Below are 25,238 nucleotides of genomic sequence, written 5' to 3' on the forward strand. Positions count from 1 at the left end.
AAATATTACAAAGTTCCACCAATTAACCTTATAATAAGAAAACTTGATAAATCGAGGCACCACTTTAAAACCTTTTCACAAGAACACAAACCTGGTTTGAAGAAAAGGTTGGCATGATGAAATGAGGGGCTGATGAATTCTGTTGGCCTGATGAATTCTGTTGGATTGGTTGGTTCGAAGCACCACCCATTGCAGTTGGGACATTCATTCCCATTGTTGGCTGTGCAACACTGAGCGGCCTGGACACCGCTGGTCCAGAAGGCAGCATAGTTTGCTGGTGAACTGGCACAGGCATCGTCATTGGAAAGCCAGCCAGTGTAGGGACTGGTGCAGCTGGTAACTGATTAACAACATCAGGATTCATAGCAGGAGCTCCTCGCTAAGGCATAAAAATGAAAACCCGATATGAGAGTTAAACAAAAATGCAAATCATGAAATATTAAAACAAATATTTAATATGAAGTAGCAAGGAATAGTGATCATTTTGTGAGCTTCATTCTTTTTTAGATGCCCGTACTTTTGGTTAGAAGCCACGTTTCTAATTGATAACGCAAAGAAAACTGCTGTCATCATTTGCCTTCACAAAACAATGTGTGTTCAGATTAACACAGTACAACATAAAATAAAATCAAAGGTTTGTCAGCAGGCATGTCAGATAACCAAGCTCCTTCCAGGCATGCAACAACCTCAAAATACAACTTTGAGTATCATGATGGTTTAATGCATCAGGTACAGGTGGTGAAAGCCCTTTAAAAGTCCATTCATTGGCTGCCCCCTGAAGGGATTATCTTTTCAAACTGAGTAATGGAGCCGAAAACGAAACGTAATCTGTATTGAAATTGCCTCAACCTTTAAGCATAGACACTCACTCCAATCTACAACAAAGGGTCCTCCATTCACAGGTAATGCCACGCAGACCAGATGATGCCTAATTGGGTTTAAGGCACCAGGATCCTTGCACCTAATCAGCAAGTTGCTAAAAGTGATATTTAATTGACCTTAATATTGTGTTCATACAGTCACATTGTTCTAATATTGTTCCAGTTTATAAGCAGTAAGAGAAGAATGTTTCAGGGTGTACCGAGATTAGACTGAGAATCAAAATTAGCGCTGGAAATATTTCCACATAGGATTGGGGAGACTAGATAAACTACTAACAGAACCAGCTAGATAAAAACTGTGCAGAATTAGTTTGCTAGTTAGGCAGCAACATATCAATATGTGTAGGGAAAGCATAAAGAGAAGGGGTGAGTTTCTTACCTGGAACTCCATTTCTCCACCATTGGTATATGTAACAGATTCACAAGCTATGAACAAGTCCCCGTCATCACGCTGGGAATCCTCGGTTAACTTTTTACAACAGTAAATAAAGAAACCTGAAGGTTTATATTTTGTATCCTATTGCCCTCCTTTTGGGTGCTATTGGTCCCCACCAATGGGACGTAGAGTATGTAGCTCCTCCCCTGCAGCCTCCCTTTAGATTCTATCCAATACATGCTGGATTTAGGTGCATCTGAGAGTGGCTTTTTACTGTAGGGGAGGGCCAGAGGGCGCATGTGAACCTATGAAGGAAATGGAAGAAACGTACCCCTTCTCCAGCATTGATCTTTCATAGATTCACATGCTATTAACAGATTTCAAAGCAATATGAACTTAGATGGTGGTAGGATAACGCTGAAAAGCTCATTTTGCGGCACGGCCCATGTGGCTACTTGACATATGTCTTAGTGACTCCCCTGACCACATTGCCGCCGATGCCGCTGTGGCTCTTGTTATATGGGCTTGAGCGGGTTTGCTAGCTTTGGTGTGAGAATAATAGGGTAGAGGATATCCATCTTGCAAATCCCTGTTTGGAGATGGCCTTTCCTTTGTTTGGATGCCCGTAGGCGAGAAACAGCTGAGTGAAATTCCTTGAGGAATGCGTACTGTGCAGATCGTATTTTAGCACTCTTAACATCCAAGGATTGCAGAGCAATCTCTCCCGGGGTCTTTGGTTCCTGGACAAAAACGGGCAGCTAACCGATGTAGGGTTATGGAATACTGATGGCCTAAACCGCGGGTTGGATAGAAGGGCCACTTTTGTCTTTGTAAAAACTTAAGTATGGCTCTGTGACAGTCAGCGCTTGTAGTTCCGATCCTCTTTTCACTGAAGTAACAGCTATGAGGAACGCCACCTTACAGGAAAGGAATTTGAGGTGCGCTGTCGCTAACGGTTCAAACAGCAGTCTCATGAGTCCCGCCAGCACAATATTGAGACTCCATTGTGGTGGAAACCTTTTCACTGGGGGAAAGGTTCTGAACAAACCCCTGAGGAAATGCTTGACCAGACAATCACTGAAGAGTGGCATTGTGCACCCTTTCCCAGTGCACATGGAGATGGCCGCAAGATGCACTTATCAAGGTGTGCAAGAGTCCTCCTTGAGAGGTACGGTAGGATAGTTTCCTGCCTTGTTCACGGTCAAACGTTTTCCTGCACTGCGCACCAGGCACAGAATCTCCTCCACTTGCTTTGGTAGCAACGATTTGTAGTCAGGGCCCATGTTGAGGTTAGGATGTCCGCACATTCCTGTGACAAATTTAGGTGCCCAAATTCCTCAAAGTCAGGAGCCACGCAGTCAACTTGAGTATGCAGCACTTTTCCATGGCATTGCAATATTATGTTGGCTTGACTACATAGAGGAATCCGCTGGCCCTTGGACATGTGAATAAGGTCGCAGTACCAGGTTTGCCTCGGCCAGTTTGGGGCTATGTGCACCACCGTGCACAGATAGGTTTGAATCATTTTGCGGATAATTGGAAAAGGTGGGAAGGCATAGGTGAAGAGGTCGGTCCACGGAAACAAAAATGTGTTCCCCATTGACCCCCGTTGGGTTCTGCTGGCAAAGTGTGCACACATTTGGCGTTCTGCTTTGTCGCGAATAGGTTGACTTCCGATGTCCCCACTGAGCAAATATGGGTTGGAGCTGGTTGTCGCATAGCTCCCACTCGTGGCAGTGGCTGGTGAACCTGCTGAGGCTGTCTGCCACCTCATTGTTTATTCCCGGCAGGGGAAACGCTTAGAGCATTATCCCGTTGGCGATGACCCAATGTAAAATCTTTTGTGCTTACTGGGAGAGGGTTGGGGACCTTGTTCCCACCACTTCCCCCACTTGCTTCCAGAAGTAGTACATGGTTGTGATGTTGTCGCTTAATACACGAACCGTAGAGTGTTGCAGTACTGGTTGAAATGATTTCAGGGCCCAGCTCACGGCCCCGAGTTCCAGTACATTTATGTGTAGTCTGGCTTCCTCTGCTGTACATTTTCCTTTTATGTGGAGATGGCCCACATGCGCACCCCAGCCAGACAGCGAGGCATCCGTCACCAATGTGTTGTGCGGAATAGGGTTTTGAAACCAGAATCCAATGCTGATGATGTCCGATTTGTCCACCACTGTAGTTGCTGGTTTAGTTGTGGTGTAATCTGCAGCTGGTCGTCCAACGACCCTGGAACTATCTGCTGGCGAGGAATTCTTGCAGCGGACGCATGTTCAGTCTGCAGTGCGGTATGGGGTGAATACAGGAGCGCATAGTCCCTAGGAGACCCATGCATTATAACCACTTTTCTGGTTTGAACAGAGGAATCATTGCCTTCAGCATTTCGATTCTGTCTCACGAGGGGCGAACTAGGGCTTCGTATGTAGTGAAGTGAGCCCCCAGAAACACCAGGCTCTTGGATGGCAATAGAGAGGATTTTACGAAGTGCATCTTGAATCCCAACTGCTGAAGTAAGAGCTTCATCTCTGCAATGGATGCGCGAGAATCACCCAGTCTGTGCTTGCACTAGCCAGTCATCTAGATATGGATAGACATGATGGCCCTTTTTCTTGAGGGCTGCTGTGACTGGTGCTAGGCATTTGGCAAATATTTGCACTGCCGATTTTAGCCCGAATAGGAGCACTTTGAATTGATAATATTGATACAGTCGATGTTTTCGTTGCACCAAAATGCTGAAGTACGTGTCTTTTAGATCCAAAGACGCCAGAAAGTCGTGCGGTTGTACCGCCCATAAGACTTGTTGCAGCGTCACCATTTGAAGCGCTGCTTTTTGATTAATTTGTTTAGCTTGCACAGATCTAGTATCGGGTGCCACTTTTTGTCCGGTTTCTGCACCACGAAGCATCGAGATTAAAATGCCCTTTCCTCTTTGTTGTTTTGGTACTTTTTCTATCGCATTGAGCACCTTCAGATGTGCAATGGAGGCTTTCAATGGCAGAATGTTTGGTGGTGGTTTAGTGAATTCTAGCAGGTGGCCTGATTCAACTACTTGCAATACCCACTTGTCTGTTATTTGTCGCCACCGATGTAAATGGTGCACCACTTTTCCCCACACAGGTGCTGTTCGGGCTGCGCAGTCAGACCTGAGGTTTTGCTCTACCCCTGCGGGAGCATGAAGATCCTCACCTCTGCTGTTGCTGCCTGCATTTCTCTTGGTCTTTGGTAGCCTTGGGATGGTTTCTTGTATCCCTGTTACTAGTGTGAGGCTTTCCAGTACTGCCTGGAGCCAGCAGCGTTTCCAAAGGAGGTTGATTTTCCTGCTGCTCCCTGAACCGTATGAAAATTAAGTTTTGTTTGTAGGGTGGTGAGAGCGGGCTATGTCCAATGAAATAGCGCACTGTGTCCGTTTTAATCGCCTTCAGTGGCTCATCGATTTTGGGCACAAACAGACTGTCGCCTTCGAAAGGCATGTCCAGCACCTTCTGCTTTACATCAGGTCTAAAATCTGTGCAGTGGAGCCATCCTGGTTTTCGGACAACTACCCGTTGTTAATTTGTTTAAACCCAGTCTCAGCTAGGTCACCTGCAATGTTGATACTATGGTTTGCAGCCTCCTCTCCTTCCTTCAAGAAGGCAATTGCTTTGGCGTGCTGTTCTGGCAGGTGCTCCAGAATGGGCGCCAATCTATGCCACATTTTGCGGTCATACCTGTACAGGATGGCTAGCACGTTGGCCGCTTTTACTGTGGTGTCTCCCACCCTTAAGTACCTTCTTTCCTAGAGCGTCCATCTTCCGGCTTTGTTTCTGGTGGCGCAGCACATTTACTCGATTGAGTGTGCGACTTCCCGCTGACCGCTGCAGAGACAACCCACTCCGGGGAATGCTGTGGCGCGAGACACTTGGGAGTGGATTCTCGTGCCTTGAACATTTTCTCTAGCCTGCCTTTTACTGCTGGCACTATAAAAGGGTGTCAAGGATTGGAATTGCCACCACCAATTTCCTTCTTTTGTTTATACGATCAAACAAAAAAAATAAAATGTTTTCCTCGGTGAGGATGAGGCCAAACTCCTGGCAAGCTTTTGTAATGAGTAAGTGGAAAGCCACAATCTCGTCTGGCGGTGATGGTTTTGGTGCTTCCTCCGGCTGGTCATCCAACTGATCCTTGTTTGCATCCCACTGGTCATAATCCTGTGGTGGCGATGTAGTGGTGGATGCTGTGTCTTGCTGGTCTTGATCTGTGCCTGTATCCGTAAGCTCCCTTTTCCTCATTTTCGGTGCAGCGTATTTCTGCTGTGTTAGAACCTGTATCCCTGGATGCTGCTGGCCTTTTAGGGCTGCGATGATATGGGGAGAGTGATCCCTCTCCGTTTCTTGTCCACTTTTCGGGGGGTGGAGGGGAAGACGGTCATTTGTGGCTGGTGTCAGAGATTTGTGAGTGCCAATGGATCTATGGGCAGACCTTCTGGCGTTTATGTGTGCCTCTGTGGTGCTACAGGTGATTGTGTAGCCACTGGGGCTTGGGGACCAGCCGGAAGTCTAGTGTCCAGTTGAGTCAGCAAATTCTAGAGTGTGGACAGAACCTGCAGTGAGAGGAGAGATTGGGGATTTAGCAGGCGCTCTTGTGGTTGTGCCACGGGAATATCCCTTTTTCATGGCCACTGCGGGAGACCTAGCGATCTTAATGGTCGAGGCGGTTGCAAGAGCCTTCCCCCATGGTTGAGGACTCGTCTGAGTCAGAGAACACTGGTGATGCTGTGTGTTATGCGTCAAACTCGGACTCCACTTCGTGCTGCAGGATGTCTTCGGGCATGACCTGTGAGTAGGTAATTGTAGAGACTGGTGCAGCGATTGGGTGGTGCTGGATTGTTTCTTGCACTCCTGATTTGTCCAATTCTGTCTGTGGAAGTTGGGTGGATTCAGCACTTGCTGGCTCCTGCCTGCTCTTTTCTTTTTCCAGTTGACGGGTCTTTTGCAGACTTCAGTATTGTTTTCCCAGTCGACAGTCGTTTTTTGTCCACTGCTGGTGGACAGGGTTTTGTCCTTCCACGAACAAGCCGTTTCTGGTCCGTCCACGAGCCGTTTCTGGTCCGTCCACGAGCCTGTTGTCCGAGTCATCGACAAGGATGTTGGCTGTCCTGCTGCCTCACCTAGTGATGACGAGACCTGGCCTTTAGCAGTGATTTGTTCGATCACTAATCTAGGCTTTTTCGCTGGCCTTTCTTCAGATTGACCATTTGGGTCCACATTTCCTTTTTTCTAGGCTTCTTGTGGACTCTTCTTCTGAAGGAGGGTAATGGCCTTCATTCAGCCAGCATAGCAGAAGTCTCTTTCTGTCTTTCAGCATCTTTGTATTGAAGGTCTTACATATTTCACACTCTTCAGCAGAGTGGTGTGGGTGAAGGCAATTGCATTCTTTGTGCCTTTTTAGGTCACAGTTCGAGCAGGCTCTAGATTTTGATGAGATTTCTTTAAAATATGTGGAGATTTCACTCTGGAGAAACACACGAAGACTCCTTCTAGCATGACATGTGGTTAGAATCGGAAGGGAGGCTGCCGAGGAGGAGCTACATGCTAGATGCCCCATTGGTGGGGACCAAAAGCACCCAAAAGGAGGGCAATGGGATACAAAGTAAACACCTATAATTGTATTTATTTACCATTGTATAAAGTTAATCTAGGATTTCCAGCCTGACGATGGGGAATTGTTCATAGCATGTGAATCTATGAAAGATCCAAAGCTGGAGAAGTTAAAATCTTATTTAATGCATCAGTTGCAGAAACCTACCTGAGAGATGGCGATCATTGCCAGGACAGTATACAATTCTTCTTTTGTGAGTTTACCCGGAGTCGTCCGATTTGCTAAACCCCAGATCTGTCCTAGGGTTTCTCTAGGAAGTCCAGATGATATCAATATTGGATAAAGCTTAGCTGTATCTATTCCAGTGGGAGTCATAGTGGTTTCCAAAATTCGCTTATAGAGATCTGTAACCAAATAAAAATAGGCTTCTTATAAAAAACATTTCACATTTTTAGAAACATTTTATTTGGATTCTTCTTGCATGCATAACAGTTTTACACATTATTTTAATTTGAAATGTTAACTTGCCTTTATATATCTTAAGTTGTTTATTTCTTCAATGAAGATTTCAGTTGCCTCATGGTTACCTAATCCTTGCTGTCCCGAATTCTTTGCTTTTTAATTTCTAGCTCCATATCCACCAGACTTTGCCCAACGTTCTACCTCTTCTATAGACCTGCAGCTTTTCAACTTGAAAAGCTGCATCATTTCTAACCATTCATATCTCTCCTCTCCAGGCTCTATTATCATATTTTTCGTACTGACCGTTATATCCTTCTCCAACCATGATATTTTGAGCCTCTAAAAAAGGGACCATTATACATCTTTTATTAGGTATTGCTGTCTATGTTTCTTGCACAGTTTTACTCCAGCACATTGTAGCAAGTTTCCCCTTACCAATTAATCATCAGTGGCATAACAAAAGCTGGGCTCCCCCTTCAAGCCATGCTGACCCCTGGGCCCCCTCCACTCCAAAGCTCGAACGAAGCACGGGCTGTGCCGCGCACCAGCCCGGCCTGGGCCACCATGCATGAGAAATGCCCATGACGACCATGCTGCTGCAGGCACATGCCGCACACTGCACTAGGTGAAAGTACTCAAACCTTAAATCGCTCACCTAGCATAGAAACAATGAGTAATGATCTCATTAGAAAACATGTTGATTCTGGATCTTCCAATATATGCCACTATTCCCATACAAGAACACATACCTGGGTGCTCTGCAAAACGGGTTATTGCTGGTTACACAAATGCTTCCCCCCCACCATGTAAGAATACTGTTCATGTTGACTTTGCCCAAAACGCCAGTAAAAAAAATAATGCAATGCCACAGTAAGGGAATATAGACATGCTGCCCGCACAAAGGGAATATAGGCATACTGCCTGCACAAATGCCCCTCCCCAAATGTATTAAACACTCATGTTGACTTTCCAGTAAAGAAAGCCATGCTTTCGGATGAAAACAATCCCCCTTGCTGGCTGCACAAATACTCCTTCACCCCCACCATGTAAGACTACTCTAGTTAACTTTGCCTTCAATACCTCAGTAAGAAAACATCTCATTGCTGACTGCACAAATGCTCCCCCAACCATTTAAGAACACAAAGTGTTGACATTGCTCTTAATGGCAGTAAAAAACTATTGCAATGCCACAGTCAAGAGAGGATGGGTGGGCCACGAGGACTACACAAGGACTACATGGGAGGAACATCCAGTCTAAAGAATGTTACCAAGGGTACATAACTTGTTCTTCAAATGGATTGTGTCCGCCCACATATTACTCATCTTTGATAGACTCCCAAAGCAGTTTGAGTGAGGCAGTGGGTGCCAATCATTTTCTTATTAGTTCATATTATGGAAGACAGCATTGCCAAATGTGTCTTCCTCACCTGAAAAAGAATCTACACAGTAAAATGTACTGAAAGTGTGAAGGGACTACCAGGTTGTCGCTCTACAGATGTCTCGCACCAGCACACCTCTTTCCAGAGCAGAAGAAGCAGCCACCCCTTTAGTGGAATGCTCCCTCAAACCTACGGGTGTATCTTTGCCGATTAACGAATAAGACTCTTATGCACATTACAATCCATCTAGAGATTGTTTTTGCGACTGTCATGCCCAATCTTTGGCCAGCATAACCGATGAAAAGCTGATCTTGGTGAATACTCGCAGTCCTTGTAATGTTTTAGCTTAGTGCTCTTTTCGGGTCTAGACTATGAAGTCTCTCCTCCACTTTAGATGAATGAGGAGGAGGCTAAAAAGCTGGTAGTACAATACGCTGTGCTAAATGAAACTCTTGACCACTTTCAGAAGGAAAGATGACCTAACTCTTAACATTACTTTATCATTGGAAAAGGATGTAAAAGGTTGTTTGGAAGATAAGGCCTGGAGCTCACTTACCCTGCAGACGTGATGGCTAATAGAAAGGCCATTTTCATAGTGAGCATCCTCAGAGGACACGAATGTAAGGGCTCAAATGGAGCTCTGATAAGACTTCTTAATACAAGACTTAAATCCCATGATGGCACAATGAAGGAAGTGGGTGGAAACAACTTGGTTAAGCCCTTCAGAAATTGTACCACAATCAGCACTTTGAAGTATGACCCCTCATCTGGAGTCTTTTGAAGATTGATAGTGCCGCTTAGTAGACCTTCACTGTGGCCACTTGCAACCCAGAATGGTTCAGATGGAACACGAAAGACGGAAAATGGGGAAGTTTACACGTGAAAGGATCTAGTTTCTTTTCCCTGCACCAGCGGCAACATTTATTGCAATGGCAGCAGTACAGGAATTTAGTTGCTGGTCTCCTTGCCGAAAGCAACACTTCCATTACGTGTTCCAGAAGGTCCCAATCCTTACATCTTACCCTTTCAGACACCAGCGTGAAGAATGAGAGTCCTGATCTCTGGGTGAAGAATGCAACCTCCCTCATGCGAGAGTATGTCCTCTCTTTGGGGAAGACTAATCGGAGGGCAGATGGCCATTTCTAGAAGGTCTGGGTACCATGTTCTCCTGGCCCAATCTGGAGCAATCAGGATCATGGTTTTAAGGAACTTCCTCAACCTCCTGATGACATGAATAAGGATGGGCACTCGCGGAAACGCGTACAGCAGTGGAAACTCTCAGTCCACAACAAACGCGTCCCCTAGAGCTCCTCTTTGGGATAATTCCCTGGAGCAGAACAGCTCGCATTTCTGGTTGATGCTGGTCGCAAACAAATTCACTTGAGGGGTTCCCCAAAGAGCGAAGATCTCCAAAAGGACTTCCTGAGCTAGTTCCCACTCATGGGAGATCGTGCCCTGCCTGCTCAGAGCGTCCGCCGTCATGTTCTTTTCTACAGCTACATGAACAGCCAGAACAGTTATTCCTTCTTTCAGTGCCCTTCAGGGCGCAAAACCAGAGCTGCATTGCCTTTCTGCACAGGGACAGTGACCCTACACCGCCTCTCTTGTTGAGGTAGTGCATGGCCACTGTATTGTCCGTCATTATCAGGACACTCTTCCCACGTATTGAGGGCAGAAAGGCCATCAGCGCTAGTCCGACTTCCCTCAGCTCCAAAAGGTAGATATGGAATCTGGACTCCGACTGAGACCAGTGTCCCATTATTGAAAGATCCCTCATGTGCACTCCCCACCCTGTGAGGAAGAAGTCTGTCACAAATGTCTCCCTCCATGGTTGCCAAAAGGGTTCTCCTCTCATGACAATCTCTCGGCTGGCACACCACAGGAGATCCTGGGCGACCTTTGTGGGGACCTGGAGAAGGTCAGTCATTCTGCCAGAGAATTGAGACCACTGGGCTCCGACAGCTCATTGAAGGGATCTCATTCTCAGACGGGCTTCTGGCACCAGAAAAATGCACGTTGCTATAAGGCCGAGCAACCTTAGGAAGTCGTAGGCTGGAAGACATTGGGCACTCTGGAATTTTTGGACCATCTGCAAGAGATGTTGAGCCCTTAAGTTGGGTGGCTAAGCCCTTCCCGAAGCTGAATCCAGGACTGCTCCATTGAATTGAAGCTTCTGTGAAGGTGTCGAGTGAGATTTCTTGAAGTTCAGGGAGAAGCTCAGCTCGTGGAGGATGTGGCAGGTGCGACTGAGATGATTCTGAGACTGTTGCAGAGAAATAGCCCTGAACAACCAGTCTAGGTAGGGGTAAATGTGAATCCCTACCCTTCTTGGGCTTGCTGCCACCACTGCGATAAGCTTGAAGACCCTCGGGGGCTTAGTTGAGCCCAAATGGCAGAATCCGAAACAGATAATGGGAACCGCCAACTGCGAACCTCAGGTACTATCTTTGCTTCTGATGTATTGGCACATGAAAGTAAGAATCCTGAAGGTCCAATGACACCAATCAATCATGGAGTCAAAGGGCCTAAAAGGATCTGTGAAAGAGTTACCCATCTTGAATTTGTCCTTCCGGAGGAACTTGTTCAAGCATCTCAAGTCCAAGATGGGTGTTACGCTCACCTGGCTCCCACAGGGGCGTCGATCGGACCCAGACAGCTGCGACCTCCTCCAATGTGAAGCGTAGTGCAGCGATGACAGACTGGACCGCCTAATCTCGTCTGCTTGACCCGTAGAAGTATTCTCCTGCAAGTGGAGAAAGGGATTTAGCCACCTGTGGATTCTAGTAATGGCACCCCACTGTTCTCCCCACTAATCACCACCGATATTCACTTTCAGTAAGCTCACCTTATGTTTGTAAATGATGAGCTCTCCATCCTGCATGGAATGCAGGGGCACGTAGATACCAGTTACTTCACTGGTTTGAAGGCGTTGGAAGAGTTCCAGATGAATATTGACTCCGAGGTTCCAGGCAAGAACCCGTAAGTATAAAGTTCAAAGAGTTCGATATGTCTGATGTTCACTCTTGTACATTCCTTTCTTGTTTTGCAGCTGGGTCCAAGGGAAGATTGTCTTGTGGCAGCTGATGGTGTTGAGGTAAGAGTCTGTATTACCAAACACTGTCCGGCAAAAGATGTGTGCGTTTAAATTGCTGGTTTCTCTCTCCTTACAGGTGCGGCATAACAAGTTGCGGTTTGTTACAGAATAATGCCTCCGGTTGTTAATCAGGTAAGTCTATGGTGGAGAGGTGGTATTTCTTGGCTCTCTCGGCTCACCTTATGTTTCTTTTGTCCCCTAGATGGTGGAATTCGGCGGAGAAAATGATGGAGGCTGCGCCGGATCGAAAAATGCTGTGAGGACTGATGAGTATGGTGCGGCGCTGCAGCTGGCGATGCGACGCGTGTAGAATAATGCGATGGATCCGGAATTCAGGTAAGGATTGAAATAATATCTGCTTTCTAACCTTTCCTTCTTCTTTCTTCTATTGCTAGGAGCTCTGGATTCGAGACAGGCGTGGCGGAAGACTGGATGCTGACTGCAGGCACGGTGAGCGTTACGCTGCTGGAGGCAGAATAACACAAAGCATGTGCTGCTGTTCGGACGTGGTTTAAATAGCCTCCAAAGTAATTCCAGGTAAGAAGTCCCTAGAACCACACCTGAGTAAAAAATAGTCCCTGTAGTAAAATAGTCCCATCCAGGCCTCACGTTGGCTTGGATTCATTTGCAGCATGGTCTGCGTGAGGTAAGTAAAGACTATGAGCCTAAGGCGCCAGGACTGAACCCAGACAGCCCCCAGCCGGGGGCTTACTGAAAGTGAATATCGGTGGTGATTAGTGGGGAGAACAGTGTGGTGCTCATTCAAAAGTCTGTTAGGTATCCAACTGCAAGGTGGCAAATGTTAAAAAGGAAAGGAATTGTGAAATCGAAGTGGTCCTGCAACGGTTCAAGCCAAACCCTGTGCATATTCAAAAGTCTTTGATAGTTGATGTTAACTGAAAATGGTCCGAGCCCAGCCGAGGGAGACTAATTGTGTTAAAAAGGTATCGGAGCCCAGCTGAGGGGGATGCGGGGTCAATAGTGAATCACCTAAATTGAATACTTGTGAAAATCTGAAAGAGGAAAATAACTTCTCTTCATGCTAAAGAAGCCAGAGACTGTGCTAAGCTCGAGTGAACCACCTTGTCCCTCACTGAAAATGTGGGTAAGGTAGGCCAACCGCCTGAACAGCCTGACATATCATTTTGTGAACACTTCTTTTGATTCATAACACTATTCCCCACACTATTTGTATTTAGAGGTAAGGATTGGCAATAGGTTCATTAGTACAGGCCCTTTTATTTTGAAAAGACACTACTAGGACTGCATTATCATTTGATGGTCGCAGCTTGCTCCCATCTGTAGATTTAGGATTCGGTAGGCGTTTATCAAACCCTTTTTGAAGTTCAATAAACACCCTTGAACTGTGGTCACTTATGTCTGTCTTACTGTTGATACCATGCCTTCCTTACAGTCCACAGAAGCAGTTCTGCATTTCTTTGTTAATGTGTTAGCCGGTGGAACAGAATCTGGTTTTATCAGGTTTTCCATAACCCTTATTCTTAAGGCTGCATGACATGGTAACACAACCTCCGTAATTGGACCACTGTCTAAAATATCAGTGAGGTCATGAGTCTCCATAGCAGCTGTGGGTTTGGACCATACTCAGCCACTTTGCAAATTGCAGCTCTGTATGAGGGATCAGCTTGACCAGCTATCTCTGGGTACCAAACTTTGCCTCTGGTGAGGTTTTCCCAGCTAATAGACTCCTTTAGAGTTTCTACAAGATTTTGCATCTTGGATTCTTCAGATATCAACTCTTCTGGAACATTTGGTGTCCCATATTCATACCCAAAAGGGGGCTGATCTTCCTCTTCACCATCCTCAAAGATTGATCCCCTTTGCTGAAGAAATCAGGTTGAGAAATGGGTTTAAAACACTTTCAGCCATAGGTTTAACAGCCTTCGAGAGCACTGAACACTCCGACAAAGTTGAAAGTGTCGACAGCTTCGACAACTTCCTTAAAGCAGTCGGTGAATGAGCCGACAACTCAGTATGCTTCGATGGCTGTAGATGGATTACAAGCCACAAAAATGTTCAGGCGATACATAACTGCTTCAATACCTTCGAAGAAGGCTTCAATACCGAAGATCCCTACTGGTCTTGTTAGTCAATGAGGGGTGTCTTTTCTCAGACTCCTTCAGATGGGCACTTGGAGGAGCTTGCCTCTGAAAAACTTGAAGCACTTTCAAACAGAAGTGTTCTAATTCCGCCAGAGTCTAGTTCTTTTTTGGAAACTAAACTTCTTCCGGAAAAGACAACAAGGATCTTTGATGTATTTTTTTACTCTTCTTATGACAAGAGGACGAGTGTCGTGAACTAGACTTCTAACATCGTCGGTGCTTATGAAGCTTTGTAATGGGACAACTCTTGATTTGGAGGATGATTTTCTTTTAGATGGGGTAACGCAAGGCATTGGGAAGAGGGCTTACCTGAATAGAGTGCCTCCCTTACGTCCTTTCCCACAAGGCCTTGACAGTCATGGATTGACATGAGGCACAGTTGTCGATTTTGTGACCCGACCGCAAGCACCACAGACAGACGCAGTGAGAGTCTGTGATAGACATCTTGGCTCCACTATCGGAACAAGCCTGTCTTCGGTGTACAGGACATATTCGAGTAGTATGATAACGTAATCAAAATTTGCTGAGGCGAGCACTCCGAAGCACACCCCAATGCAGAAAAAAACAGAACCGAGGTAACTGTCAGCAAGCATGTTTCAAATAACAATGTCGACATCACGAGGTATGCTATGGAGGGCATCGAGAACCAAGACTCAACGAAGCACAATGCTAGAACCCATGAAAAAATAAAATTCTGAAGCAACCTGCAAGCAGACTTGAATATCAAAGATGAGGAATACGTGGGAGGACACAATCCATTTGAAGTATTTGTGCAAAATACTTCTGCCAGGTTTGAGAAATTGTTGTATGGAAAAGACTTTCCTGGCCTCCCTAAGGAAATATTGTTTAGAAAAGACACTTTCGACATCCATCCTGAAATAATGTAGGGGAAGGGAAACACCCTCTGAATTCAAGGACCCTTCTTTAGCTGGGACTATTTGTATCAATTTGCTTTACAACACTTTTTGCTAAACCTAAATAAGAGACATTTTCCCTTGCACTTTAGTTCATTTCTAGTGTTGGGGTCAGATATGTTTTGGACAAAAGGGCAGTTTGCACAATTTTGATGAGACACAGACTGATCTTTAGTTTTACTTTCCTAGGGAGGGAAAACTCTAAGATGGGGACAGAAAGGTCTTTATCCAACCGATTTATTTTAATAAAGATGTGTTGAAAACATTACAACTTTGTGTCCGCCTCTCATTTCTGACTCCTCACCCGTGTGTCAGAGTTTAATTTCTGGCTCCTCACAGATAGCCAGCTGATACAAAGGTACAATTAGTCCACACACGTATCTCTAGAAAATACAGCTAACTGGTATACTGAAAAAATATATACGTTAATTAGGTTAAACATCAGGTTCAATAAGTACTTGGCACATAATTAAGAGTATTACAGAATAACTAAATTATAAAAACAGTAAATGTCTGAGGATTATCCGCACCCCAATACCTTTGTGTGTGCCCACTATCACAGACAGGCAACCAACATAAAATGAACAGAAGAGGGGCAAGTAGGAGAGTGCAGACCGGCAAATCCCCTAAGAACTGTACCCTAGGGGAGTTTACCAGCTAGGAGAGTGGCATACATAGACAACCCACATATTTATATATTATATTTGGTATGTCCTAGATCAGGTGTTAAGCACCAAACAGACGAAATCTGAAGAAAAGGGAACCAGACATTTTGACTTACAGGACAAATAGCCACAAAAAGTCCTATGCCCGCATCACCACATTAATTCTGAGCCTCAGGCAACAGTATTAAAATAACCCCAATGCACACATCACAATTAAACATGGTTATAGAGGAAGGAACACATTTCAAAACCACAGCCAGGCCTTCATAAGTCAGATTAAAATTTGCAACAGTTACCTTTCCAATACAGTTGTGGGAAAACACTTGCAGTGTCAAATTAGCTACAGTGAACAAGGGCATGCCTTTATACATACATACAAAATCCCTGGTAATTACAAAAGAAAACAGCCCTTGACCTAGAACTGCCTGACCCCTTATGGGCCCAGACAAATGCCCAGAGGCAGGTAAGTACCCGTTGTGAGGGGTCAGAAATGAGAGGCGGACACAAAGTGGTAGTGTTTTCAACATCAGACATTATTAAAAGAAAAGTGTTGGGCAAAGGCCTCTCTGTCCCCGCCCTAAAGAGAGTTTCCCTACCTAGGAAATTAGAAATAAAGATCAGTCTGTGTCTTGTCAAAATTATGTAAACTGCCCTTTTGTCCAAAACGTATCTGACCCTAACACTAGAAATAAACAACTAAGCAGCGTAAGGACAAATGTCGCTGATCTAGGTTTAGCAAAAAACTGGTCAAATGTAAAGCAACATAGAAAAACCCAACAAAAATGGTTTCTTCCAAGGAAACTTCCTTAGATCCAGAGGGTAGTTCCCTTCAACTGGAATATTTTAGGAAGGATGGCAAAAGTGTGTTTTTCCAAACAATGTTTGCTTAAGGAGGGCAAGAATGTATCTTCCATACAATCATTCCTCAAGGCTGGCAAACAAGTCGTTTACACAACTGTTTAAAGGATGGCAAAAGTGTCTTTTAAATAACTTCTTATGGATGACCTCCTGGTATACTCCATCAGGAATTCTTAAGTAGATTTAGATCCCCTGGTAAACTCTCCTGCCAGGTATCTTTGTACAATGTCGTTTTATTTCATACGCTACAAGTGGATTCCCTGGTGTACTCCCCTGGCAGGAATCCCCTTCTAGGTTGTATAGTTCCCCCGCTGTACTCTACTGCCAGGTATATTTCCCCTAAAAGGGCTCATCTATTTAATCTATTTAATTCATCCGGGCTTCTTTCAATGTGCTCCGTTTCCCATTATAGCACAATTGTACTCCTGCACTGTCTATACTTCATAGACTTTAGATACTACTTGTCCCAAGCTTCCCCATATGGACATCTCACACATGAAGACTTGTTAAAGTTCTGTCTTCTAACTTCTTCACCAGTATTCATGTTCTTATGGCAATGCATGCTCCACCTTTCCACATACCGACATCACACATATGGAGACTTGTGCAATTTTTGTCCTTCATCTTCTTCATTAACATTCATCTGCTTGCGATAACATTTGCAGTAACTTTCTCCATATTAGCATCTCAACCATGAGGAATTGTGCAAATTCTGTCTAATTTACTTGGTCGATATTCAAAATGCACGTTTCATTGTTCATGTGCCTGTCGGTACGCTGCAGGGTTCCCATTATCACTTGGCCAACTCACCAGTGTCTCATAGCATTTCTGACCCGTGGCACGTTGCTGCAAAGTCTTAACTCTTAACTCGCAAACAGTGTCTACCGCTTGGCATACCCTCTTTCAGCTCTCCTACTGGCCTCGCATTCTCTTGCCCATAAAGTTGCTGCTGTTCGACAAAACCTCGTCCTTGACAGCCTCGCTGCAGCTGTTTCGGAGTCTGCCACGCTTCCCTGGGTTCCCGCCACTCTGGTAAGAAATGCCAATAAGCAGCAGCTTGAAAGCACCTGCTTCCTTCAGCACAGTTCGTTCCGTGCATCTGCCTTCAGCTGTGGTTCTGCTTCCCGCTTTGCCCGAGCGGCTTCTCTTCTCTCTGCCTCCTGACAAAGTGTACACTAGCTTGAAATGTCCCGTGCAGCTGAAAAACAATGCAAAAACTAGTTGGCGTGTTTAGCTTTGGGTTTCTTTTAATCCATACTAACTCCTCCTTCCTCGTCCCAGTACTTGAGGCGTAATGGAGTTGGAGTCCATAGGGTTGTTTGCTCAGAATGGCAGCATGCCATCAGCAGTTTAGGTGTTATAGTGCAGTCTTCAAAGGGACGTGGAGGGTTACCGCATCTCTCCTAAAGGTGTGTGAGGGGTCAGTAATGCAAGACAGACAACTGTTTGATGATTTATCAAAGCATGCCATTTTATTGTCAAAAGAAATATAGTAAAATGCCTCACTATCCCTACTCTTCTGAGGATTTCCCAGCCTAACTGAAGCTATGGAAAAACACTAACACTGGATATCTGGCCCTCACATTTCGCAACAAATACACAAAGAAAATATATGGCAATATAACAAAGAGCATTCACAGTTTAATAACCTAATGTCATGGGTAAATTCCTTTCCCCAGGAGTCAATGTCAATCCTGCTAATGTTTAACCAAAGGATGAAATGTCTCAAATCAGTTATTGATGTTTCATAGTCAAAAGTAAAGGTTTGTTACCCAAAGTTCCAATGACAGCAAATATTTTCTCCTTGGTAAAATATCCACTTTCCACTTCCACCAAATAGCACCAATGGTAATCACCTCCACAATGCTTTGTCACCTCATCGAGAAGACTTGCCCCAATTGTAATTGGCCATTTTTATTTGTAAAGCGCTCATACACAAGTGAAGAGCTTCAAAGCGATTCAAGGTGGGAAAAGAACGAGGGGATATCGTTGTCATTCTTAGGCCTTGAAGATTCTGAATGATTTAACAGCAATAACTAGCATACTAGTAGGCCAGGGCCTTTCTACTAGTATAAGTGCATGACAGAGTGGGGGAGAAGTAGGGGGGGTACACATACAAGACAAAAGGTTGGTCATCCATGCGCCTATTCATGCAGGCACAGCCAGCTAGGGAGGGAGGATAGGGAGGACATGACAAACATGTTAAGCCCAGTACATTCAAGGTCGTGCAACTGCACAGGCAGAAGTGCGAGAGGAGGAGGAGGAGGACAAGTGCGCCCAGAACAAAATGGTCCAGGGCTAAGTGCATAGTGGGTGCCACTCTCATGGAGTGTATTCCAAGTGCAGTAATGCAGGCGGAGTCCCCAAGCAAGTGCAAGACTGGTGGGGGAGCCTGGGGCCTGGGACCCGTGAGGCTCTGGAGGTGCACCAGGCAACCAGTTAGCTGACTGAACAGGTTGGGGATGAGAACGAAGGAGGGAAGCAGGAGGTAAGAGAAAGGAGGGTAGCAAGGGAGAGAGAAGGAGAAAGAGAAGAGGAATGTCTAGGAGTTTCCAGAACTTGAGGAGGTTTGGCTCAAGACGGAGAGAGGCAGGTAGGCTGTTCCAGAGGGAGGCACATGCAGAGGATAAGGATCTACCCCCAAATCTCTGTTTTGAAAAACTGCTCACCCGTAGAGAGTTGGAGGAAGCCGAGCAGAGGGCTCTGGAAGGAGAGTATTTAGGAAGAGAGCGTTGTTGATAGTAAAGGCCTTGGCCCCAGATAGCCTTGTGGATTACGCAGAGGATCTTGAACTTAATCCTTGCAGCCACGGGAGCCAGTGTAGGGATTTCAGCACCAGAGAGATGCGGTCCCTGAGCTTGAGGCCAAGGAAAAGTCTTGTGGTTCTTTTCTGGATAAGTTGTAGAGGTCGAAGAGGAGAGGTGGAAAGATTGAGAAAGACTGTTGCAGTAATCCAATCTGGAGAGAACCAGGGCCCTGGAGACAGTGAGCCTCTGAGGGAAGGTGAGAAAAGGTAAAATACCTCTGAGGAGGTCCAATGGTAGCAGGATTTTTTGGACATGCCCGAGATGTGAGAGGAGGAGGAGAGAGAGTCGAAGATGGCCCTCATGTTTTTTGGATCACTCGTGGGTGAGGGTGCAGGACCAAGGGTGGTCGGCCAGATTGAAAGTGGGAAAACAGGAGCATATGTCCCAATGAGGACAATCTCTGTCTTATTGGCATTAAGGCAGAGATCATTTGCAGCACACCAGGACAGAATTGCGGACACACAGTACGGGATGAGCGAGGAGGACGAAGAGGCTGAGGGTTGCCTGAAAGAGAGCTGTGTGTCTTTCGCATAACACTGAAAGTTGGAGGTGATGGTAGAGATCAAGTGTGCCAAAGGGGCAATGTAGATATTGAAAAACCAGGGGGATAGATCAGATCCCCTGGGGACATCACAAGTAGAGAGAGTGATAGTGGAGAGAAAGTAACATAGTTCTACCTGGGAAGGACAGTCGGAGCAAATACTAGCCATGCCAGGGCTTGATCAGTTATGCCCAGGGTCTCACGGAGACAGGAGATCCGGATGTTGTGGTTTACTGCATCGAAAGCAGAGGAGAGGTCAAGAAGAATGAGGACAGAGGGAGAGTGAGAGTCAAGGTTTGAGAGCAGTTCTTCACAGGTGTTCAGAAGAGTAGTTTCCGTGCTTCTGGGTGCTCTAAAGCCAGACTGATGGTCATGGAGACAACCAACAGATTCAGGGTCACACTAGAGTGCTTGAGAGAAGTGGGGAAGACTCCAGTGGCGAAGGCGAGGTTGCAGAGGTCTGCCAAGGCTGGGGCTAGCAAGTCAATGTTGTCCTTGATGGTTTTAGAGGGAAGAAGCTTTCATAGACCGGACTTGTCTAGAGACCTCCTCGGGTGTGACAGGGGAGAGGGAAGAGAGAAGGGGAGTGAAGGAGGCAGCCGAGGGAGGGCCCAGGAGATGATGGTGCACGAGTGGGTACGGAGCAAAGAGAAGACAGACAGTCATGTGTTTTGGCGGTGAAGCGTGTAGCTAGGGCCGAGCAAAGGGCCGGGGAGGGTGCAGTAAAATAAGAGGCTGCAGTAGGATTGGCCCGCTCCACACAGACTTTGAAAAATGTGGTCGTGTTGTAGGATGCCGCAGAGATGCAGGCTTGAATATGGGCTCTTTTCTTGGACCAGATGCAGTCGATATTGCCTTTGCAGAAGACGGTAGCCCAGCTCAACAGAGGGTGCGCCTGAAGAGCCCCATTTCCGTTATGATTCCCTGCACTTGCATTTAAGATCAGCCAGGTCAAAGATGTACCAGGAGTTGCACTTTTTGGCAGACTTCAGTCGAACTCTCATGACAGGGGCAAGGATGTCAAGAATATTGGAGATGGAAAGGTGAAAGTTAGAGAGAGCTGTATCAGGGTGGGAGTCAGCCGCAAGAGCAGGCAGAGGGGAGTCGGTGGAAGCAAAGGCAGCCACTGACTTTTTTCATGGGTCGGATGACCTTGAAGGTCGGAAGCAGTGCAGCGAGTGCCAATGCTAAAGGAGAGGAAAGCTTCAAGTGAGAGGAGAGAAGAGAGTGATCAATCCATGAGAGTGGGGTGGTGAGAGCAGTAGAGAGAGGAATGTCTGGAGATAAAAGCATCCAAGGAGTGGCCGGCACTGTGCACCGGACCAGAAGGGAGAATGGAGAGAGAGAGAGAGAGCGAGTTGCAAAGGTTGCGGAAAGCTCCTGGAAAGTCAGGAGAGTCAAGATGGATGTTGAGATCCCCCAACAGGAGGAGTTGGGAGGAGGCGGAAAGGAGAGAAGATGCAAGGTCAGCCTATTCCAAAAGGAAGAGGGTGGACTGGCCCGGTGGCTGATAGAAGGTGGCCAGAGTAAGAGAGGAGACAGAGGGTTTGAAGGTGGTGAGGCGGAGCCTGCAGACCAGGCATCCGAAAGAGGAACAGGCCCGAGTGGGGATGGTGGAAACAGGGATCCACTCAAAAGATTAGGGCAACTCCCCCATACTGGTCTGTTGGGCCTAGGCTCAGAGCGAATCTTGTAGCCTTCGAGGAGAAGAGTGTCAAGACTTGTGATATAGCCGTCCTTAAACCAGGTCTCAGTGAGCAACATCAAGGTTGTCAGGGGCAGAACAAGGCATGGGCAAAGGACCATTGGGATTGTGGGGGGTACAGATTTAAAAAGACCTTGGCTTGTGGACTTACAGCCCTATAGACGATTACTGGGTCCTATGTGCAGAAAAAAGGGACTCAAACTACAAGATCAAGCAAAAGGCACGCCAGGACTACATTTCCCAGCATGCCTTGCGGACCCGCGAGCCAATCTGAAGCCGTGTCGGGTGTGGCAAGCGAACGCGCATGCGCAAGCCCCAAGGCACGGGGCTTGTGCTTGAGAAACCAGAGAGAGAGGACGTTTGCCCAGCAGATCCAGGAAAATCATACGCAAGGGGCCCAGAGCCTCCGGAGAGATCATCCGGCCCCTCGCATACAGAAGATAAGTACCGCTTGGCCCTGGGAGTCGGTGGGACAGAGGGGAAAAGCGCAGGGGGCATATCCTAGCCCTGCCAGAGCTCCTGCGCACCCGAATACAGATAAGTGGGCGGGATTGTTCGGGAAAGTGTTGTTCGCGTTCTGAACCAAGTGGAACCAAGGCGGCTTGGGGATAATTGCTGCTCCGCGTGTTTTCGCCCAGTGCAATTTACACTTAGCGGGCGCAGGCAGCGAAAGCACGCTGTCTGGTATAGTTGGCCTGAAGGAAGACCGCGATGGGCAGCACCCATTATAAGGTGTTATGAGCCACGTGCGGCAGCGCACACCAATGGGAATTGGAAAAACTAATGCAGGATGTGTGTGTTTTGAATGTGTCGTGAGGAGTGAGAGATTATCTAAACTTCGAGGCATACGCCAATGCTATCTTTGTTTTTCTGAACTGGACCCAAGGACTTCAGAGACGTGGCACAGGACTAGACAGCTCTTGCAGGACTGGACTAGAACATTGAAAAAGTTAAGTGTGCAAGTGCATGTTAACAGACTTTGTGCTATGCATTTTGGGCTCAAACCAGTGATTGATACTCAACTGTGATAGTGAAGTTAACCCATGTGTTGAGGCTAGCAAATTCATGTTGTATGTATATTTTTGGTGAAAACATGTGAAGGGGGAATATGTGTCAGTTAAAACACGGTTGGCAGCAAAAGTGCACAATCATCATATTTACCCTGAATTCCCCAGTCCCATCCATAACCTCTTCCTATCCCTCAATCCAGTTATCCTACATCCCCCTTACCTATCCAGCCATCGAGACCCTAACCCTCCTTCCCCGCTCTGGTTAAGGGGGCCTATTTAAGCCTCGACTTGCAGGCACCGAGACCATTGAGGGGGTGGTTGGTTCTGCATCGCTCCTGCGCCTAGGACCAGGGCAGACCTGATAAAGGTCCAGATGTTCCGAGAGGTGGAAGATGTCAGAAGAGTGCTTGACTGCAGAGCGAGAGTTAAGTGTGGCAACGTGGAGCGTATTGCCATTTTTGGAAGATTTACAGGGGTTGGCGGGGGTGCAAGAGACAGAGGTCCCAGTCTTAAGCGGCGCAGGTGCCTGGGAGATCAAGGCAAGAGAAGGCAGAGGGGCCGAAGGGAGTGGAGGCAAGGGAGCCAGGACAGTGATAGATATCAAGGGAGCCAATGAGGAGGAAGGTGGAAAGTTCATAAGGCGAGGGAGGAGCCCATCAAAAAGAAGAGGTTTGGGTTGAGGCCCTTGTACCAAGACTACCATTGCGATACACATTTATGACGCTGGAGGTCGAGGAGAAGGCAAGAAGGACCTCCCAGTGTGTGCCACCACTGAAGTGTGAGGAAGAGTAGGGGGTCAGCAGAGCGACCACGTGTAGCGTCCAAAGGTCGGGGAGGGAACGTCAAAGAGGATGTCTGTGAGAGTCTCTCTGGCGGATGCACTGACATAGGTGTCAGCAATAGAAGACCTGGGTTGGAGCCAAGTGTGTCCTTCTTAAGTTTGTTCCTGCCAGACCTGGTGAGCAGTGAGGGATAGGAGATAGAGAAGCAGTTAGAGAAAAGCGGAGAGATGGAGAGCGCTATTGTGAAGGGGACAAGAAGTGAAGCACTTAACCATGCTGAGCAATTTGGGCAATTTGGGCACGTGGGAGGGAGTTCACAGGAGGGTGCAGGCTCACAGGAACACAACAGGAGTGGGAAAAAGCATTAGGGATCAAAAAGGGGGGTTGAACAAGGGAGCAAGAGCAGAGACAATACAAGAGCAAAGAAGTAGACTGGATAGCAAAACTAGCAGAACATAATGCAGGATGAATACACACCTAAAATCAAGTATTGAGCCACAGGTATTATACCAAAGCAGTACAGAAGTGATGGCAGTGTGGAGGGGGCTCAGGCAATGCAAAGAGTCAATCGAGATGGTAGGTCATGAAGTACAAGGGGACATATGGCAACAGAGATAGGGCAATGCAAATGCCTAGGGGGCAGAAGGTAGGGCCACAAAGAGATGAGGCAGACAAGAAAGCAACAGTCAGCACTCACGTGGTGGCGGGAAGGATGCCACAGTCCATGGGTGCACAGGAAAAGTACCAGGCATGAAACATGCCTTTGCCAGCAGTGACAAAAGGAGCAGCTGCATGTCTAACCAGGCCTAGACAGGCACAGATAGTGCCTTAGGAAGTGGGCCTTTGGAGGGTGCCAAAAGAGGCAAAAAGAAATGCAATATCTACAATGGTCAGTGAGAAACAGATCTTTGTTAACAGTACTTCCTTATTAACAGTTAGTATTTCCTTATTTAAAGTTTTATATTTCACAATGGTATTTTTGTCAGGATGAAGGCTCAGTGCTGCTGCTTCTACTTCCAACAACCTCACTTCTACTTGATTCACCATGAGAACAGTCACCTATGTCTCACAGCACTGCACTTTGTTTAGGCTACTACATTGTTGCAACTTCTGACAACCAGATATACCACCACAGCTTTAGTACTTTGGAATACTACCACAACTTCAGTGATTTGCACTTCCAGACAGCCTTCAAGTACTTCAACAGCTTCAAGTAGGCAAGACACTCTTCCTCTGAATATCGCTTCAAAAGGGGCAGCCTATTTGCCTCTCTTGTCTGTCTGCCACAATAACAACCTGTGTTTGCCTTTAAGACTTACTGCTCTCTGTCTTCCACAGTGTCTGGCAATACTGATTGTGTCCAATTCAAAATAGTCTTTACAAGCAACCAGTTTCCTATCCCCAATTATATATTCACCTTTCTGCCAGCTATCAGCCTAAGTGATTACACAGAAGACTAAGTGCCACTATTAGCTTCAGGTAACACTTGCACACATGTATCTTAGGCTAGTAGAACTGTTATTAGATTCACAGTAGCAGTTGCATTACTTTTAACTTTGAGAAAGGCTTGTTTCAATCTTAACATGGGGAGACTCTTGGCTTGGGCAATGCTTGCTCGCTTCTTCAATAGGAAATACAGTTTAACTTTGTATGTATGAAGGTACGCTGCGTTAAGGTAAAGAATAGAGTTCAGTCTTCCTTTAGGAATCACAATTGGGCATACGCAACCACTCCTTGATGTGGTTTTCACAAGCCAAAGGTTTCACCAATTGTTTAATCAAGGTAAGGTATTCGGCAAAGGCCTTTGCAAAGTTCACTCTTCTTAATTGGTGACACACAACCACTCCTTCAGCTTCACCAGAGTAAAAAGGACTTTCCTAATATACGTGAGGGCTACTTTTTCTTTGTTCAAGTATTACAACTTCAACTCGCTGTAAAGCCTACGCGAGTTAATATGGAACTCAATACTAATGCCGTCAATGCTTGCACAAGGTATTAGAATGCCAGGCTTCACTCACCGGCTTCTTTAAGACTTGCTCAGCAGGGCATACCGCTTCCACGACTTCT

At 46.4% G+C, this 25,238-nt stretch overlaps 1 protein-coding gene across 11 annotated transcripts in view; it reads right to left on the bottom strand.

The window, feature by feature from the left end:
- Positions 1–25,238, bottom strand: part of SYNRG (synergin gamma) — a 1,253,369-nt gene that overhangs the window by 678,458 nt on the left and 549,673 nt on the right. For all 11 annotated transcript variants that reach the window (XM_069614681.1, XM_069614680.1, XM_069614679.1 and 8 more), the window contains 2 exons: positions 7,039–7,235; positions 92–379 (listed from right to left, as the gene is read on the bottom strand). In XM_069614681.1, the coding sequence (XP_069470782.1) occupies positions 92–379; positions 7,039–7,235 (485 nt within the window). The remainder of the gene's footprint in view (positions 1–91; positions 380–7,038; positions 7,236–25,238) is intronic.

This window comes from Ambystoma mexicanum, chromosome 9 (genome assembly GCF_040938575.1).
Source record: "Ambystoma mexicanum isolate Mex_15411 chromosome 9, UKY_AmexF1_1, whole genome shotgun sequence".
In the NCBI taxonomy this organism is placed as follows: domain Eukaryota; kingdom Metazoa; phylum Chordata; class Amphibia; order Caudata; family Ambystomatidae; genus Ambystoma; species Ambystoma mexicanum.